At 45.6% G+C, this 15,595-nt stretch overlaps 2 protein-coding genes across 2 annotated transcripts; both read left to right on the top strand.

Annotated features, from left to right (window-relative positions):
- The first annotated feature begins 258 nt into the window (after positions 1–258).
- cdca4 (cell division cycle associated 4) lies at positions 259–5,052 on the top strand. The gene is made up of 2 exons (XM_088400156.1): positions 259–577; positions 2,304–5,052. Exon 2 carries the CDS (start codon positions 2,314–2,316, stop codon positions 3,175–3,177), a length of 864 nt encoding a protein of 287 aa, XP_088256282.1. The 5' UTR covers positions 259–577; positions 2,304–2,313; the 3' UTR covers positions 3,178–5,052.
- A 1,788-nt stretch (positions 5,053–6,840) lies between these two features.
- LOC148385640 (cell division cycle-associated protein 4-like) lies at positions 6,841–9,941 on the top strand. The gene is made up of 2 exons (XM_088356310.1): positions 6,841–6,999; positions 7,748–9,941. Exon 2 carries the CDS (start codon positions 7,752–7,754, stop codon positions 8,403–8,405), a length of 654 nt encoding a protein of 217 aa, XP_088212436.1. The 5' UTR covers positions 6,841–6,999; positions 7,748–7,751; the 3' UTR covers positions 8,406–9,941.
- Positions 9,942–15,595: the final 5,654 nt, after the last annotated feature.

Genomic DNA, 15,595 nt, shown 5'->3' with positions numbered 1-15,595 from the left:
CAAAAGCTCAACATCCACACTTCTACCCGGTCAAAGTGGTCGGTTCGCCACACCACTTTTCTCGTAACCCACCCGGAGAAAATGTAGACAACTAGACATCGTACCCCCACGTCTACTTGACCGTCAAGTGATGAGCAACTTGAAAAGACAAGCGATTAGTGTGACTCCACATTATGAGTTGCTTTCGCGTGGCCTTTCAGCGGAGAAATCGTGTGGAGCAATCGTGTTGATTCGCCACCACAAGAAAGCAAACGTTGGTCGTGTGCGTGTGCTCGCGTCTGTCGATTCCCCTCCCCCCTTCGCCTTCGTCTCCCTGTCCGTGCCCCGGCTGGCTGGCTGGCTGGCTGCTTGGTTGGAGTTCTCACTCCCTGGCTGACTCAATCGAGTGGCTGTGCACAGCGGTGTTGGCGGCTCCACAGCAGCAGCAGCCGCAGCGAGCGAGCAAGCGAGTGCGCAGAGAGAGAGGAGAGGCGCTTCACTTTTTGAAGCCGTGGCATGAATGATCTCATCGGAACGTTCTGCTCTGCTTTCACCGCCGACGATCCTATGAGTGAGATCGGAAGAAAATAAGAGTGAGGTGAGCTTTGAGTCTACCGCTCGTCGCCATTTAAAGGAAGAGAAAAAGCCGGCACCCTCGCGTTGTTTGTTTGTGTTTAACAACTTAAAAAAGTGATGGGGGTGGGGGTGTCGTGAAGGAGGAGGAGGAAACGCCGCGGACGATCGAGTGGTCGCCTTACAGGCTAATTGGCCTGTTGGCGTTCGCTTTTTGAAACGCGAGAATAATCGAGCGACATACGACTGACACGTCCGCCAACTTTTACGACGATTAAATCCTGCTTATGCTCGTTTCACCGCCACATTGTCGCCCGCTCGGCCCCCACCTCCGGCTAGCTGTTAGCTTAGCACCGCAAAATGGCCTCATTGTAGTGCGGTGGTTGGGGAGACAAAAGCGGAGCGCCAGCTAATCTGGGCGGCTCACATTCACAGACCTTGCGGGCCACCCACTCAAAAGATAGGGGCGACAACGTCGACGTTGAGTGGGACCCGGTGATGGAGTAACGGGGAGAATAACCCCGACCAAGAGAGCGCAGTTGATTGATTGATGACGGTCGAGGCAAGGCCTTAGCTGGCGGTGGGGGATGGGTCACGCTAACGGTCATTGACGTACGGCGAGACGTCGTCTTGTCGCTTTGTTTCCGCCCATTGTACATTCGACCACCTCGAATACGTATGACACTGAAATTACCCCCAACGTCACATTTTCATAAAATGCAGCAAGATGCCGTTACACGCCAGACCGGACTTAAAAGGCGCGGAAGAGTGTCTAGTGGCTACAATGCGCCGTTGACCCCCCCACCATCCATCTTTCATCAAAACAACGATGTGGCTAATCACATGATATTGTTTGTGTTTTTTTTCAATCACATTCATCATGTTTTTCCTAATGCCTTTGTGTATCTACTTTTATCACACCCGCTGGCTGATGTGCTTATATAACATCATGGGCTAGTGACCTGTCAGGATTTTTTTAAAGACAAAAACTGTAGTTGGTAAGACAGCCAACGTAACGATATTTGGTACTGTGTTAGTTTATTTGTATGATTCAGTTAGTGTTACAAATACAGCCTTCCTACCTCTCTACTTTAAAATATACATTGTTTTCCTTGAAAGGCAGTGTAGCATGCTTAGCCTTACTTTAATGTTGCCGCTTTAATGAATTGTGATTTCTAATGAAGGAATGGATTTTTTTTCAAAATCCAATATGAGGTCAAATAACTGTCAGATTATTTGATTATACAAAGAATCATTGAGGGCCAATTGTCAGCTTTAGCTTCTCAAACGTTTGGCTGAATGACAAATTTGCAGGCTTGATGGATGAGGTGTTGCCCCCATCAGTGAAAATGCAATTGACTCTTTAAGGGAGGGCTATGGATAAATCAGTTGTGGTTTCAGGGTAAACAAGGTTTCACAAGTCTATATAGTAACACCACAAAATGTTGCGAAAACTGTTGATAGTTGCTTTTTTTAAAAGCAGTAGTTCAAGGATTTGGAAAAGTGGTAAAAAAAATAGTTAATAGTGCATAGTGAAATGAATCTTGTTGTGAAAAACAATCAGGAAGTTACTTTTTCTGCCTCCCTGGGTGAGCATCTGAATCTGGTTCCACCAGTTTAGATGTGTGTCTCACACTCACTAAATAATGTTCAAGACTCACGACATTCGGCGAACGAAAAAGCCATATTAAGGATTTTCAGTAGGGGCCAATTTTACTCTGTTTTTTGTTTGTTTGTTTTGCCACCTTCAGACAAGACGACATGTATTCAAAGGGCACCAAGCGTAAGTTCCTAGACTCGGCGGAGGAGGCGGTGACAGCAACCAGTCCTGGCGTACAGGGGCCAGCGACAGCTCGGACGCCATCGCCCTCATATAGCCTTCAGCGCCAGTCTCTCCTGGACATGTCGCTCATCAAACTTCAGCTGTGCCACATGCTGGTTGAGCCCAACCTGTGCCGCTCGGTGCTCATTGCCAACACGGTACGGCAAATCCAGGAGGAGATGACTCAGGACGGCACCTGGCAGATCATGACGCAAGCCCTGGCCGCCGCCCAGTGCCCCGCCGATCGCCTGGTGGCCACCGAGGTGCTGTGCCGGCAGTCGGACCCGGCGGCGGCGGCCGGTCAGAGCCCCAAACCGTACCCTCTGATGGGCGGCCTGGACGAGGGCTACCACACAGAGGAGGTGGTGATGGAAGCGGGGGACCACAAAGAGGTCCTTTCCACGCAGTCCTATCTGGCGGGCCCTTTTGGGATGGGGCCCTGCTGGGAGGAGCGTGAGGAGGATGACGAGGACGGCGAGGAGTCGGAGGGCGAGGACGACGAGGACCGCCCCGAGGTGGAATCCAAGCCGGGGGAGCAGGTTTTTGGCACTTTTGAGATCAAGCAGCCGCCGCCGCCACCCACCCCAGACCCGGCGCTGGAGGAGCTGTTCTCGGACGTGGACCCATCCTACTATGAGCTGGACACAGTGCTGACAGGCATGCAGAGCGCCCCTAAGATGGGACCTTACGACCTGCTAGAGAGCCTTTCCTCCCACGGGCCGCAACCTCTCAGCCCCAGCACAAGCTGCCGGTCGGACCTGAACGAACTGGACCACATCATGGAGATCATTGTGGGCTCTTGAAGCTCAGCACCGCCGTGGACTTTCCTGAATGTGCTTTTGTTACACAGCCAGATTGTGGGAGGGGCAAAGTGGGAAATTATCTGCGAGCCAAAAATGATTTTTCGGATCGGCAGCTCCCATTGGGACATTTTTATGTTCTTTTGTTTTTACTCGAACAGTATATTCCAGACACGGAGGAACACGTTCACAAGTAGGGTTGCAAAGTGGTGGAAAGGTTCCAGTACAATTCCACAAAAGTTTAGCCAAAGGAAGTTAAGCTGGGGAAAATGGTTTCCAGGTTTGAAACTTTACGGAAGAATTGGGGACAATTTTAGGGAAGGATGCATGAATTGAAATATTTTAGTTTTTGTCAGAAGCAGTCATCCATGCAAAATCGATAGCTCTCCTTACCCAAATGTGGGATATCATGCTACCGAAATTGCTCTGTCTTTTTTCCCACTTGGCCCAAGCAATGGTGTATCGATAGCTTATTCGTAACTGAAATTTCTGCTTGCAATACAAACCCAAAAGAAAAATACAAATGATGGGTTGAGAAACACAAACTGGTAAATCGGGACTACAGTGGACCCATGCAATTTACGGCTAATCTGGACCAAACTTGAATTGAGATAACCCACCAATAATTAACTGAAAATAATCATCTAGTTTTAAAAACTATTGTTAAAGAATATCAAATGAACAAATTAATCTGTTAAGAAACAGTAATTGGAGCAAAAAATATTTTGCAATCGAACAAAATGGCATATGAAACTTTTATCTGATTAATCGATTCTAACAATACTCATTTGTAAATTCCGCTTCAGTTTTTATGGGAAGTTAGGGAATTTTTTTCCAATTGTCAGAATTTTTGCAAACTCTATTTGCAACAGTCTGTTTCTATGTTTTTTTTTTTCCATGTTTACGTCCGTTGCGCTAGCTCCCGCTCGGTATTTATTGGAAGTCTTCACACTACAACGACATCAACAATTCCGAACAAATATCCACATCTTTAAATTCATGCATATTTTCCTAAATATTTGAGCAATTATGAATGGAATATATGTATATGTACGTATATGTATATAGAAATATATATTTTGCATTATGGGGGGGGGGATTTTTGCAAGTATCATTTGATATTCCTGTTCCCGTAATTTTTTTCTGAGATTTTTAACATGGCCACATTTGAGACTCGAGTGTCTTCCCGAACTTTTTTTTTTTTTTTTGCCATTGTCAAGCTTTTTTAAAAATGTTTATACCAGTGCTGATTTTACTTCACTTGCTCCAAAGCTTTTTTGTTTTATTTTTTTCAAGCCAGGGAAGCAAAAACACACCTTTCTATCAGAAGAAGCCATATTGCTAATTTATTATTTTTTTTAATTTATTGTATTTATTCTATCTGTAGGTACATCCGCACCACACACATCACCCATTCGGCCCAAATGAAAATTTGTCACCTATTTTTTTTCCCGTCTTGAGTGCAGTACCTATTGATGATTCCATTTTTGTTTAAATAATCACAAGAACCGGGTCACAATTCCAATCACTATGCAGCTCCGTCATGCGCGTTACGAAAATGATTGTATATGACTTCAATGTCCTTTAAAGTCCTTTTATGCAAACAGTTGCCTTTCTGCAAAAATGGACGCTCACAGCGGCGGTGAAGACGACGACAGTGGAGAACTCAGGCAATGTAAACATGTATTGACAAACACATAAGTTCAGTATTACACACGTACACACACTCCTGAAGGATGTCACGCTGGTCGCAATGGGAGCTAGAACTTCAAAGACTTAATACTATCGTTGTCAAAAACTGTATGCATTTTTTTATATGCTGACAAAAACTTGTAGTGTCTTTGTAAATATTTTTTTATAATAAAAGATGCAACTATTGGTTGTCTTGTGTGCCTTTGTATTCATTATAGTTATTTCATCGATATTTTCCCTTTTTTCCCTTAAATATTGTCGCGTTACAATGTAACTGCAAGGCAGGTGAAAGTTTTGATGTTTAAAAACCTATAAAAATAGATATTTTTTCAAACTGAAAGACTTTCCAGTGGCGCCACGTAGCCAGTAATGAAAAGGTGCACTTAAATTGCGGCCTTTGTCTTCACATGCAGCTTCTACTCAGGTGACAAAGCACACACTCATCAGACTCAACACTGTTCAGTAGTCACCAGACTGATATGTGCACAAACTTGCACCCCTACTAAACCTTTACCAACACTTGAACTTGAATGGAAAAGAAAACTGAGCAAGAAGCGTACCTTAGCGTGATGGACGGCTGCCAAGCCTTTGTGACCATCTTGTTAAAGATTTAACAGCCTGATGGTGACTCAGCAGAAAAAGAAAAAGAGACGAGCAGGAGGGTGGGAAGCCATTTGGAAAGACACGAGAACTGCTTCTAGGATTAACTTGGAAGGAGAGAAATGAATAAGTGTCTTCATCACAGCCCAATGGCGAGTGTGAACAAACTGTCATCCATGAAAGTGGTTCCTCCTCTTCCCTGGATGTGACTACAGACGAACGCAGGATGAATTGAGAAATCTGCTCATATTCAGCCAAATGCTTCAGAGCTCACTGGACAGACAGCGCCACACAGTGCAGATGGACAATCACCCAATGCACACAGAGGGCGCAATCAAATTTATTTTGAAGCCAAAGAGGTGCAATGTTGTACAAGTCAACCGAATCCGACTATGCATGCATCCAACTTGCTGGAGACAAAAGCAAAAGGAGAATGCCACCATAACCTCAGTGAGAATTGTCAACTATTAATAAGTTAGATTCACTTAAAATGTCCCCTTAAATTTCAAATTTGATGTTATTGTATACTGGTATAAGAAGACTGGTAGTTGAGGTGATGGGCTTTCAACAGAAAAATGACACAAATATACTAAAGCAAATCTGGATTTAATGAATTTAATTGATGGCTGATAACATTTTTAGCACAAATAGCCAGCAGTAAGTATTTTTTTTAAATGAACATACAGATATCTAAGGGAGAAGTAGGCCAAATCATAATGAAAACGTGTTCAGGTCAGAAAAGAAGAACGAGAGAAAAACTTGAGAAAGCTCGAGTGATGCGCTCACTGCTTTTTGGCGAAAGACGCAAAACATGACCGTGGAAACTCCTTATTTGGTATCTGCCTGACTGCTTCCGCTCAACCACCCCTCCCGCCCCCAACCCTCTGGCTCTGCGTCATCGGTCGCTTTAAAATGTCGCACTCAGGAAACACACGTACATCTGACAACACCCTCCGGTTCATGTCGCTTTTTAATTTGCGCCAGCATAAAGCATTCAGATGTATTTGCGCCTAATAGTTTTGTGTCATCATAGGACAGAAAACACAATGTTATTTTTATGTGCAAACGTTAGAAAACTGCGGTAGTTTTGATAAGTCTTCAAAAAGTGTTATTTTTGTACTGTTTCGTTTCACAGCAAAGATATCAATTCCTAACATCACACTTTTATATCCAGTTACACACAAAACCGCAATTGGTCCAATCACTTAGGTGGCTCACGTGTGCAGCCACCCGATCCCGAGTTCCTACGTTCTCGGAGCGGCATCTGAACGTATCGCAGCCGCCGCACATTCATAGCCCCGTGAGTGGCGGAGGTGGATGCTTGAAGGACGGTCAAATGGACCAATTACAACTGGTTTAAGAAGCCCCGGTCCAACCCATATTTCGAAACCCCCCACCTCCACCCTCACCCCCTCCACCGGGACCGAACATTCCTCCTCTTCTCTACGGACTCGACGGCGACATAACACGGCCGAAGAAACGGACTTTACGGGGGATTGTTTCTTCTCATGACGCGGGCCGAGGACAAATAAGGTTTGTTGGCTTGAATTAAATAATTCGGAACTTTTAAACTCGGCTCACGAGCGGGACCGGTTCGTTACCCACATCGAGAGCTCGAGCCCAACAGAGCAGCATGACGTTCATGACGTGTGTGTTTTGTCATTAAAATTATCAGAAGCAAATTGAATACAGACTGAGTGTCAGCTTTAAGGACTCACTCGCCAACCTCCCTCTTTGGAGTTCCACGTGCGGTTGGTAGAACCATCTTCTCGAACCTGCCGCTACCTGGTCTGACTTTCCCTCTAGTAGATGGAGCGGCGCCTTTTCTGCATGAGTAAAATCTTACGCATCACAGCCTCTGAGTCATGACAACAACAAAAATCCCAGGTGTCCCAGATAGGACTGTTGGGACAGGACATCAGGAGAAGAAAAATTGGACCTGTTTGGTCACTGTTACATATACCAGGACGCTAACACGATGGTGGTGCCTGCCAACATGAATTGCTAATTTTCCCAGGAGGCCTTTCGCGTGAAAGGTATTGATACGGGATAGAAGGTTGGAATCAACATGCAAATGTTGATTCCAACAATTTGGAACAGTCACAAGGCAATAACAGAGAAATGCCAGGACCAGTATAGTTAAACACCAGTTCTGCTAAAAGCCAGGAATCGGAAAGGTACCGATATATGATGGGATATTGGAGTGAAACAGCTAAAGTTGTAAAAACAGTTGTATTATTACAAGTATGTGCTTATAATATGTGGAAAAAACTTCCTGCAGGTCGATGTTGGGTCGCGGCGTGAAGCGGAAGTGGAGCTGCGTGGAGGGGTTGGACGCGGCCGGCGAGGAGAAGCAGCGGCGCGGTGATGGCGAGGTCGACACCATGGAGGTAATATCAGGCGGCGCCGGCGACATGCGTCAGCGCTTGCTGGGCCTCAGCCTGGAGAAGCTGCAACGCTACCGGGCCGGCGTGGAGCTCAGCCTGCGTCGCTCGGTGCTTCTCATCAACACGCTGCGGCAGATTCAGGGCGACATGCTCAACAACTCAGAGGAGAACAAGAGTGTGATCCTCTGCACTCCGGACTCCCCTCTTCTGTATGAGGACCACACGTGTCCCGGGTGTACAGAGGGTGGCAGAAACAGTCCGTCCACACAACTGGAATCCTCCCAGGAAGCGAACATTGGGGCGTGTAGCGATGTGGTGAACGCCATGGGCTACCTCAGTGACTTGGCCCTGGACGATATCTTTGAAGACATCGATACGTCCATGTACGAAACATCTGACCTGTCCGGGGGCTGGACGGCGGGCTCTCTGTGGCCCCTCAGCGTGTCCTTCTGGGCGGACAATAATGAGAAAGGCACCAGTGGAGGTATCCAGTCATGCCTGATGGACGTCAATGAGCTGGATCACATCATGGAGATCTTGGTCAAGTCCTGATCCACCAGTACATAGAACCCCTGCGTGGTTGCCTTCGGCATTTGTGACTTTGTCACCAGGTTTTCTTGGGCCATTTTGTTGACACAACACTCCTCGTTTTTGGAAGTCAAGACGCTTTGACGCCACTGGGGCTTCTTCGCTGCCTCGTATCTCTCAATTGTATTTTGATGGCATTTTTGTTTTTATGATTGAGGTTTTATGGAAGTAGTTTTGTATATGAAAAGCTCCAGGGCAAAACTTTTACTGTTTACTCCCATTCTACCTCTTGATGTTGGCACTCCTGTGAACCGATCGTTCAGAATTTTAGCTTTCCCGCAAGGACTCATTTCAACATTGGGCCATTTTGTTGACACATTACTCCTCGTTTTTAGAAGTCAAGACGCTTTGACGCCACTGGGGCTTCTTCGCTGCCTCGTATCTCTCAATTGTATTTTGATGGCATTTTTGTTTTTATGATTGAGGTTTTATGGAAATAGTTTTGTATATGAAAAGCTCCAGGGCAAAACTTTTACTTTTTACTCCCATTCTACCTCTTGATGTTGGCACTCCTGTGAACCGATCGTTCAGAATTTTAGCTTTCCCGCAAGGACTCATTTCAACAATGTGCCTTACTGTTTGTACGTCTCAGGCCACGTCCACACATTCAGGAACTTGTGAGCCAATCACAATGAGGATTTCACAAAACACCTCTCTTTGTACACAAGAATCCATTTGTTGAGTTTGGTGTCCATATCAACCAATCTGAAGGCTGAAAAAGCTACATCAGCAGTTCTCGCTGGTCATCCATTTTCTATAATACCGATTCATACCAAACACCATGTAGCAGCCAAGATTTAAAGCCAGAACCTCTCAACGATAAGGTTGACATGTAAAACACGTAGACCAAAAACTTGGGCCAGTACATAACCCCAACGTTTTCTTGAGGGCCAATGGCCCAAATGCAAGTAAACGAAAAACAGCCTTTCTGACAATATCTGTGTTGATGTGGACATGGCCTGAGGCTACTTGAGCGTCATACACTCAAGCACACAAACCCGCCCCACCACCACAGCCCTTCTTCTGTGCTCTGGCTTCATGTTTCCTCACAGGGTGACAAGCAAGTAGCCAGGGAGGGGCCGGCAAGCAGGAGGAGGGGGAGGGGTGGGTGGGGTGGGTGAGGAAGCACCGCTTACGTCACTCGTCCATTGGGAGGAGCTTCCACCTTGTTTTGTCCAAGGCTGGTGCAGCTGGCCAATTGCGTGAGACCTATGCTCGCTCCTGTGACTTGTTTTTCAGTCTTTCTCTTCTGTGTAGAAAGACCGAGAGCATACAGAGGAGGCTGACCAATGAAATATTATTTGTTATTTAATTTCAGAGAACACTGCAGTGTTATTTATACGTGTGTTGGGGTTATATAAGCACAAAAGCTGTATGTTGTAGAGAAAGCTCTATATGTATATATTTAAATGTAAATGAATGAAGGATGCGTTTACTGGTAATAATTCACATTATGTATTTTATAGATTTTATTAACCAATACAGAAACTACAAAAATAACACTTGTCCTTTTTTAACTACCAACAAAACATACATGTGCACGCAAACACAGACTGACTTGTTCAATACACTCCCTTTACCTAATGATTTTAAGAAATAATGTTAACATGATAGCAGCATTGTCTAAGTCATTTGAACATAAAGAAAAAAAAAGGACAATAGGTAACCAATTTAATCACTTCACTGGTTTCTTTTATATCAAACAAATTATTTTAGGTTCATTACCTGATATGTTTCGGCGGTTTCTTCCGCCTTCATCAGAGTGTCACCGATGTGGTTGTGACGCGTCTTTGTCAGCTGATGGATGAACCTAAATAATGAACCTAAAATAATTTGTTTGATATAAAAGAAACCAGTGAAGTGATTAAAAAAGGAAAACCAAGATTAACCTAGTACAACTAGGTAACCAATTTGTCAACTCAAACCGCTGAGGATACAAAAGCTCGGCGAAGGTTGCTCTCTGGTGGTTAAACGACCGTAATGCAGGTCCACTATTGTACACAGCGTTCTCTGTTTATGACGGCACGGATATGACGTCTCGAGGGACGAATATGCAGCTACGCGGTTTCTCATTGGACTTACAACGATTTTTCATGCGAAGATTTCCTAGTGTCCAAACTTGTAAATTAAAAAAAAACATAGGCTGGTTCTTGTCTCCAAATCTTAATTCATCATCCATTCAAAAGCGTCGTGGAAATTAGGTGGTAACCGTGCAAGCTATACAAAACAAATCAAGCATGTGACAGATGGACTAAAGTTCAAAGCCATAACCTTGCAGTTGAATTGCATGATTTTTAACTTCCCTCGGCCAATCTTAACTTTGCTCTCCTTTTTCATCTTCAATGATAGTCCTTAATCTTCCTGCACTTTATCTCTCCTGTCCTGACACTGACAGCAGTGCTGTGGCAAGTGGCTAAAGCATGTGGCTCTTGCGATTGTCAGCTGCGCATATCGCCACGAAAAACGTGGAACGCTTTGGCAACTTTGACAGAAACGCTCGCTCTTGCCTCGATGTGCCTACAGATCAGTTTTGATCACATCTTCTTGAAAAGTCTTCTTGATATATTTTTAAATGTCAAGACAATAACCGCTTTGAATCAAAGAACATTTTATGAATCCGTTTTTACGAGAGGTTTGGGGTCCCAAAGAATTCTCGGGCAGGCAGCTGCTTATGTTTATTTCCTATACTTTCCTCCTTCATCTTCACTCTCAACGTTTTGCCGGCATATTAACTGTCATGACTCATTCTGCTCACAAAACTCGTTTTATGGCTCAGTTCATCTGAAAATATGAAAGCAGCCCGGTAAAAGCAGAAGCCAGCAAGACCAGAGCCGCCTGGGATCGATGCGCTCCTTTGCTGCAGACATCGGTCACCGCGGGGCTGCGGGTGTGGTCCAATAAAAAAAAGCCTGCCCGCAGTCCGGTCGGCCCCGCTCGTCTGGCTTCTCACGAGATGGCCGACATCAGCTGACTGCAGCAAATGAGAAAAAGAGGCGAGCCTGGTGTTGTGCCGCTGACTCAGCAAAAGCCCATTGAACGTCCTCAGAAGACAGATAGATGGCGCCACTTAGCAATTTGTATGTGTCAACACAATTTCACCACTTCAAAAGTTCTGTGATGGGATCTTTTGGTCTGCAGTAACAACAGGCAAGGGATTCCATTTTTGAAGAAGTAAAAGTGCAAATGGTTGGACTGGAAAGGAAACGAACGCATCTGAACCACCATAGACTAGTTTAAAGGCCTCAGCTTTCGAGTAGTCTTGTTGGGAGAAAGGCAAGGGGACGCATTTCTTGATGTGATTATCCGTAAAGTATTTCCAAGACGGCGTGGAGAGTCGGGTAAAGGTCCGGAATGTGACCTGAACATGCAAACATTCATTCACGTGGAAATGGATTTGCAATGCCATCTCATGACTGATGCCGTTCACTTTTCACATAATGCTACAGTATCTTCTTCTTCTTGTTTTTCTTCCATTCTCAACAAAATCATGTGACATGCTCAGTCAGATGGGAACATTTTACAATCGTAGTGGAAATGCGGAAGCGTATTCTTCTCCCCACTTTTTGTGACAAAGTTCTCCTTTCTTGTTTGTCAACTGGTTGAAAAGTCCAAAGATTCTCTGATGGATTGAAACCTTTCCATCTTCAAGTCCGACATTGTGCACGTCAACAATGCAATGAATTCCGTTTCAGTTTCAGATCTTGAACGTTTGCACACGTTGTCTCTTCAAGTCAAGCTTATCAACGAGCAGGCGCTTCTGATTGCAACGATGGGCCGGAAAACAGCAATGGGAGCGTTTAATCTCACTTCCTCTACGTTAATTCTAAAGAAGGCTAATGAGGCAAACGATCTCGCCCATGTGGAAGTACATGCGTGGACAGGTGTCACGTGGTCGTCACATGAGAGGCGGCGGTTTCGTCACGCGGATGAAAATACTGGTGTCCACGCTCACAAGCGTCTGTCTACAGGTCGTGAAGTGGAGCGGGTTGGAAGCTGGTTTCCATGGCAACCGCAGCCTCTTGAACTTTGCATCGTGCATTTTAATTGGAAACAAGTGGATGTTTGCAAACGCAACTAAATGATTCCAAGTGGAGATAATGAACACGAGCAAGAGGCCTCATTCACAGCAAACGACATTAGGCGGCCGGCCGACGCTCTTTGCCCTCGCTTCCCCCGGCAACCAGCACGGGGTGGCCAGTCCGAGTGACGAGATGCTTCGTTAGGGTTAGGCTGCTCATTCTGTTTTGGGAAAGGATTCATTCTGCCGGTCTTAATTCACATGATGTCACAGCATCAGTGATGAAAAGTCCTTTGATGGCAAAACATGACAACGATGAAGAAGAAAAGAGGAAAATCTGATTTGAATTAGCATGAACGCTGGCAGATGTTTGTGTCCAACTTTGTGAGCACATTTAACGACAGATTTAAAGAATATGAACCTGAGCCGTGTGAACAGTACATCCCGTGAAAACAAGAATTTCAACGTGAGCGTTTCAGCGGCTCAGCGGAAAATTACATCTCGGCCTCATGCCCAGGAACCTGAAGAATTTCCAATGCTAATGTGAGGCGAGGCTGACGCTGATATGAATCAGCATCGCTTATTTACTGTGTCGTTTTTACGCAGCTGAGGATAATGCCATTTTAATCAACTAATCAAACAGGAATGTGGAGATCTGTCCATGGAAGAGCTACAGACACGCGAAGAGTGGAACCTCATCCGCTCATTCCTCATGTGCTCATTGCCTTTAATGGTCATTTTGAGGTGAAATGAAGGTAAAAACATTCCCAAATGGACCAGCACCAATAGGACGAAACGGCAAATATTTCAAAAGACTTCCAAGTGCAATCGGGCCCAACGACAGAGAGGATCAAATAAGTACCAAGAAGATGAAACACAGAAATGGGAAGCACCAATGCTATGGAAATAAATGTCAGAGGATCGAGTGGGCAAAAGAACCACAGGACTATGCCCGAATGGACCATATACTGAGATGTCCAATCGCTGAAAAGGCGACTCGCAGTTAGGTCATGAATCAAATTCTGGATCACGTCCATAAACAAGTCATTGTGTCACACGACGAACTGAGTGGAGGCCTCGCAGGGTCGGTCGGAGGTGTGATAAAATGTGCGTTGGCGTGTAATGAGGCTGACTGATGAGATGGTGAGCTTGCAAGAAGAAGGCTTGCTGGCAGCATCTAAGCGCTTGGATTGACAGCGAAAGACATCCATCAGACCGGTGGCAGAAGGTGGGGCAAATTTGGGATGAGGCCGCCAATACTTAAGGAGACCTGTTTCCAATGATGCCACAATGGTCAGGAAATGCTCATTCCTTTCCTCTGCAGCCATAAAACTGAGAAGCTGTACCAATGCCCTTTTGAAGGTGAGCCAGAAATAAATGCTGCATCACTTTGGCTGCAGGTGGACTTGAGGGATGAGCTCATGCGATCATCTTGAATGCGGCAGTAGTGAGAACTGTGGCGCTATCACGGTGGCGGATCTGCGTGCCAACCAGGGCTGTGGACTCGGACTCGGGGACTCGGACGGACTCGGTCATTTTTGCCGGACTCGGTGCTGATTTTGACCGAGTCCGACAATAAATAAAATACGTTCAATTTTATTTTCATCATGCTGCTGAGAATGCGTCCGGCCTCAAGGCAGCGACTCAGACACTAACAGCAATGCCAATCAGCCAAGTCAGCGTAAAGCGCCTCTTTTCCGGGCTCAAGTTTATCATGTCTGATCAGCGCGGCGCGATGAAGGCTGACTTGGTTGAGGCGATTTTGTTCCTAAGAACAAACTCAAGTCGTTGAATTGAAACTTGAAAGTATCTGTTTATTGTATTCATTTATATGTTTAATAAAGACAAAGCCATCACAAAACTGTTGTAATTATTTAGATTTTGATCTAAATTAGCCTTGAACAAAGACAAAGCAGTCACATGAATTAACAGAAAAAATGGACAGCTGGACTCGGACTCGGTGGTCAAGACGCCGAACTCGGACTCGGACTCGGTGCAAAAATCCGACCGAGTCCACAGTCCTGGTGCCAACCCTTTAAAAAAATCCCGTGCTACGCAACGATGTCATTGTTTCTCGAAAGGCGACACTCTGGAAACAGCATGTGACAGCGCCGGTTGAATAGTGAAGGCAAAGCAAAGAGCCCGCTACCTGACACCCGGTCTTCCTCGCATCGCCCTGCTATCGATCCACGAGGCTAATGCACCATCAAGTTCACGTGGGCAGCACTTAGCGCTGACGATATCTTTGCATGTCCGCATTCAAATGCGCATTTCTGAACGTCTGCTCAAGATTAGGTGCGCACATCCCAATGGACCGATGAGCAATATTAGAAGAGCCCAACTGTCCTACGGGCAAAACACGTCTGACCGTTATCTTCTCCGTTTGTGTCCTCATGCTACTAATGAGGTTAGCGATGGCAGGAAGGAAATGGCGAAACCGTTTTTAGCTCAGAAACGTGGTGACGGTTACTTGAGGCGGGAGCGCAAATGCTCACCAGCTAGTTTCTGAAATGATTACAATGTCCATGTAAAAAAATGACAACAGTCCATGCTTTGCAAAAAACATACTTGTCCACCAATTTCACAAGCAAAACAAAAAGCACCAATGTTGTATTCTTTGTCCATGACTAGACCTTTGCTTAATTTCACAATAAATCCAAATTAAGAAGGTGTATGATTGTGTTGTGACGTTTTATAGGGGCACGTTAGACGAAATGTGGCTACAGAGTTAATTGGAGCACTGAATGGCAACCAGGAGGCACCCGGCGGAGGCATCGGACTTTCCAAACTTCTCAGACTGGCTTCTTGCCTTGTGTCTGATTGAGTCGACATGGCTAGATGTGTCTCCACAAAGGAGGGCTTGAAAAACTGCACAGACACGGCAGCAAATCCACTTATGGACTCTTATCAGTGCACCATACACGCATGCACAAAGACACCCGCGCAAACATGCATAAACATCCAAACAGACACAACACACACTCGCATGCATGCACACACTCCATCAGAGCTGCAGCTGAACGTCCTTGTCCGATGAGAGCGATCAATGAGCAAGAAGGAGGGAGGAAGAGGGGAAAGAAAAGGGACGAGGAGTCTGCGCTGGGAGGGGGCGGCGGCGGATGCAGACGATGGGTGG

This window comes from Syngnathus floridae, chromosome 16 (genome assembly GCF_059516105.1).
Source record: "Syngnathus floridae isolate MCC-2025c chromosome 16, RoL_Sflo_1.0, whole genome shotgun sequence".
NCBI classification, from domain to species: domain Eukaryota; kingdom Metazoa; phylum Chordata; class Actinopteri; order Syngnathiformes; family Syngnathidae; genus Syngnathus; species Syngnathus floridae.
Note: the sequence above shows the minus strand (reverse complement) of the source record. Positions and strands in the feature narration are given on the sequence as shown.